The 4,937-nt window shown below is 42.1% G+C and overlaps 1 protein-coding gene across 1 annotated transcript in view; it reads right to left on the bottom strand.

Moving 5' to 3' along the window:
* Positions 1-2,201: 2,201 nt before the first annotated feature.
* Positions 2,202-4,937, bottom strand: part of LOC102965577 (UDP-glucuronosyltransferase 3A1) — a 28,329-nt gene continuing 25,593 nt past the window's right edge. Inside the window, exon 7 of the mRNA XM_042996530.1 lies at positions 2,202-3,281. Within this exon, the coding sequence (XP_042852464.1) occupies positions 3,005-3,281 (277 nt within the window). The 3' untranslated portion in view covers positions 2,202-3,004. The remainder of the gene's footprint in view (positions 3,282-4,937) is intronic.

The following is a 4,937-nucleotide window of genomic DNA, read 5'->3' as shown; positions in this document are numbered from 1 at the left end:
CTTGGGAAGAAGTGAGAGATGGGTTCTGTTTTCTTTTCTGTTTATAGCTTCTGGCCTTTCTGCTCCTCCTCCTGGGTGCTTGCTCCACTGGCTATTTGGTCTTCACCCTCCCTAACCAGAAGCAGCAGGAAGGAGGGGTTAGTGAGCTCTCCTTAACCCTTCTCTGTCTGAGTAATCACCACACTCTCTGCAGAGAAGATACTCTGAACCTTAGGAAGTCACTTCCAAGATGACTCAGACCTATCTACATTTTAGGGACCTTTCCCCAAATTTTCCCACCTCTTAATTGCACTATTGACCTCCTACTGTCATCCCCCTGCCCCATTTCCCCAGGTGCCTCCTTAAATCTCTTTAAGTGTTCCAATGTCAAAATCCCAGAAGCTTATTCCCAAATGAAAATGACCTACACTTATTGCTCAGGAAGTTTCTTAGGAAAGTAACTTACGGTGAAAGTGCTAGTGTCCCAAAATGTTTAGCACCCCTGGGTGGATGGCCAAGTATTGACCTGAAGGACTGAACCTCTAAAGGTTAAGTCTATAATTCTGAATGGGCATACTAAGTAGGACTGTGTGGTGGGCAGCAAGAAGTTCTGTTCTTATAAATATTTGAAATTATTTATTAGAAAGATTTGTAAACTCTGTCAGCATTATTCCATTTCTTTCCCTTCATAATCTCTCTGTATTTGTGCTATAGTATGAAGCTATGTGATTACATTCATACACTTTCACAATTACCCTCTGCTCAGACATTATATCTTCCCAGTGGAAAAATTAATCTGCATTAGGAAGACACAATTTTTTAAAACAGGCAATCACACTACTTTATTTACCTTACTTCATTACATCTGGTTGTCCCAATAATATCCCATGTTGTGAAATGAATTTGCTGGTGCAGGAACCAAGCCAGGATCACACATTGCATTTAGTTATCATGTCTATATCATCTCCTTTAGTAAGAATTTGCTTCTCAGCTCTTCTTTGTCTTTCTTGTCATTGATGATTTAAAAAGTACAAGCTGCTTATTTGTATGATGGATTCCAAGTTGGGTTTGTCTGATGTTTTCTCATTATACTTCAAGTTACTAGGGGACATGGTGGGACTACTACTAAAGCGGTGTTGATTCCATCTCAGTGAATCACACTGAGAAACACATGATGTAGGATGGTCTTATCATTAGAGATAACTCTATCGCTTATTTAAAGTGGTGTTCACCAAGATCTTGATTGTAACATTGGTATTTTTTACCCTATAATTAGGAAATGAGATGCAAGGAGACATTTTGAAACTGTATACATATTCTGTTCCTCATCAAATTTTACTCATTCATTTTATCATCTTTTATATTTCTTACCTTTTCAATGATTTTTTTTTTTAAATCAACAAAGTCCTCAGAACTGCCATAGTCACTGGGCCTGATGCCTCAGAACTTCACAGGGAGGTCCGGGTTCTGTACTAGAGGTATTGTTGATCACATTTTTTACATTTTTTTAATGTTTATTTATTTTTGAGACAGAGATAGAGACAGACTGTGAGTGGGGAAGGGGCAGGGAGAGAGGGAGAAACAGAATCTGAAGCAGGTTCCAGGCTCTGAGCTGTCAGCACAGAGCCCAACGAGGGGCTCGAATTTATGAACCACATGATCGTGACCTGAGCTGAAGTTGGACGCTTAACCAACTGACCCACCCAGGCACTCCTCTGTGACTACATTTTTAAGAGTGGGAAACTTGAGAAGGAAATTGTGGGAAGTGAAAACCATAGCATCAGCTGTGGCCAAAGACAGCCTCCAGGTCTGACCAGCAAAGGAGGTGCACTCCCAGGACTGACTTGGGACAGAGACCACACAGGTGGAGTCCTGGGAGAGTCACCCCTGCCTAACTGCAGAACAGAGGCCAGGCTTCCTGAGCTTGGAGGTGAGGTGAGAAGAAGATGCAAGAGGAAAACCCAAAATGGAAGAACTGGCCAAGATCTTATGTCATCATGAAAAATGAAAGAACAGAAAGAAGGAAAGGGACTCAGAAGTTTCTGAGAGAGTGAGTATATGAACCAGACTAAAGCCATCTTGAGAGATTCCACCATGATGACTGCTTTGTGACCTAAAGCCTCTTAAATACAGCCCTTCCCCCCCCCCCCATTCTTCTCTTTTGTTTAACTACACCTGTGAGTAAACCCTCCAGGCAAAGCTTCCTGGATCTGCTCTGGATATGATTCCTCCTGGGTAGCCCCCCAGCAAGTACTCCCCAGCCTTTAGGGCCATAAAAGCAGGTCTGTTAGGGGGTGGGGTTGTGGACATCAACTCATCTTGTGGTATCCCACGAGATGGACAAGCTTCTGTCCATATGTCCCCTTAATAAACCATTTGTCATCAAGCTGGGCTTGTTGGTCTTTTTCTTCAGTTTCATGGCTTCTTCGCTCTTTGAAGGTAGTTTTGCACATACCTCCTTTCCAGGGAACAACAGGAGGAAGTAAGCAGGGTGCTGTGTCTGGAAACAGGGAGTGCAGAGTGCAGTGGAAGGCGCGGCTGTCTGCTGAAGGTGTGGGTCTGAGTGAGGACTTGATTGATGAGAGGCAAGTCAAGAAGCCAAGATCAAATTCACAGACACAGAAAGTAGAACAGAGGTTGCCAAGAGCTTCAGGGGTTGGGATGTGGGTGGTATGGCAGTTATTATTTCATCAGTGCGGTCTGAGTTAAGGAAGATGAAACGTTCTGGAACTGGATGATAGTAATGTTTACACCATAACAAGAATGCCTAATGCCACTAAACTCTATACTTAATGGCTAAAATGGTCAATTTTATGTGCTGTACATATTACCACAATTTTTTTTTTAAAAAAAGATGCCCAAGAGTGTTTCACAAGAACTTTTAAACAGAGGCAGCAAACAGTGAAGAGCAATTTGTGTGCCACCCTCAGGTGCCAATATGGGGAAGACACCAGGGCTGCCCTGTGCTGGGGAAAGCCTTCTAGAACCAGTGGCTCCCCAAACACCCTTCAAGGCTGCACCCCCATCAGGCCTTCTTCAGCTTCCTGGCCCCACACAGCCACCTGGCCACCATGCCCAGCAGCTTCCCGCAGAGCCACAGCGTGCCCAGGGTGACCACCAGCAGGAACAAGAAGACGTCCAGCAGGTACTGCTCATGCCACGGCTGCTGCAGGGCATGGGCCTTGAGGTGGGCCGCACCCCCTGTCTGGAGGATGTGGTCGGTCCAGCCCACCAGCCTCTGGGCAGGGGTCAGGGGGTGGGAGTGCCTGATGATGCTGGCGGCCACCGCTGCTGACTTATACCTGTTGGCAGACACAGAGGTGGGGTGTTACTCAGGTGGTCTCAGAAGTCTTAGAGACCTTGTATCACACACACTCTTCCCTCCACACACAGAAGACTCAGTTTCAAGGAAAAGTTGTTGGCCTGGCCTGGCCTTGCCACAGTCTAGCTGGTTCCACTGAAAAGTTCAAACTGGTGCCTCCATGCAAAGATCATGCTCTATGCTAAATGTGCTAAACTATAAAAAAAAAGAAAAAAAAATGACTAAGTCTATCAGAACTAGTCTCCACACAAGGAGGCTTATCACAAACTATAGATGTGATGTTATCATATATATATATATATATATATATATATATACACACACACATACATATACATGTACATATGTATGTATATATGTGTGTATGTGTGTGTGTGTATATATATATATATACATATATATATGTAAAATACACACACACATATCATGGATGTGTGGGTAAGCTATTTCAAATAAGAAAGAGAGCAGAATATTCAGAATTAAAATTTTCAGAATGAAAAGTTTCAGAATACTTGGGCAAGTAGTAAGGGCAGAAGGAAATATCAAAGGAATTTGAAAGTCTGTTGGAGCCATTATAAAGATACTCTGCTTGGGATGCATCCAAGGTGCATGTACTAACATAGAGGATTCAACATATATGTATAATATATACATGTAACATATATATTATACATACAGTATATGTATAATATATACATGTAACATATATTTTATACATGCAATATATGTATAATATATACGTGACATATATATTATGCATACAATATATATTATATATACATGTAACATATATATTATGCATACAATATATATAATATATACATGTGACATATATATATTATACATACAATATATATGTATAATAAGCAGCTATTTTGTGCTGCTGTCTGGGCTAGGTGACATATGTGACTCTATGGACTGGAGCCCAGGACGAGGCCTGAACTTTTCCGCCTCTTCAGAGCATCATATTGGCCAGCACTGGCTTCATGGGCTGCAGCCTCCACATTTGGACAGGACCCCACATTTAGATGGGTCCTACACTTGCTTTATTCTATGCTGTCACCATCTTGAAATTCTTAATCTTTATAACAAGGGTGCCCACCTTTCCATTTTACTTGGGCCACACATTTTATATATCCAGCCCTGAAACACAATGTGTAGGGACCATCCCAGCCCTAATGACTCCATATCAGGGTCAGCAGATTATGGCCATTTCGAGTCTAGGTCTTTGAATAGCCAATGAAATTTACAAATTCATTCTTCTGCGTGATCATTTGCTACATATGAAATACCCAATATAATGAAATGTCTGAGGTTATCTGACCCCTGGAACTTAATAAGTTTTCTAGTGTTAAGAATCACAAGCTTCAGTGATTCTTCAGTCATCTAACAAGTACTCCTGTGGGCCTCCTTTGTGCAAGGTAGTATGATAAGTCCTAAGGGTTGAGTCACTTTGTGTCCTTGAAACACTAAGTCATTCAGGCCTTCTTGGTTATAAGGAAGAAAGAATAAAATTGGTCATGGGACCATTGTGCTGGATGGGAATTTTACCTAAGACATCATGGGCCTATTTGCTGACTCACTTAACAGAAATTCATCCCAACTTACTTTGTGGCAGGCCCTGTGCTAAGCCCTG

The sequence above is a fragment of the Panthera tigris genome, chromosome A1, assembly GCF_018350195.1.
Source record: "Panthera tigris isolate Pti1 chromosome A1, P.tigris_Pti1_mat1.1, whole genome shotgun sequence".
Classification (NCBI taxonomy): domain Eukaryota; kingdom Metazoa; phylum Chordata; class Mammalia; order Carnivora; family Felidae; genus Panthera; species Panthera tigris.
Note: the sequence above shows the minus strand (reverse complement) of the source record. Positions and strands in the feature narration are given on the sequence as shown.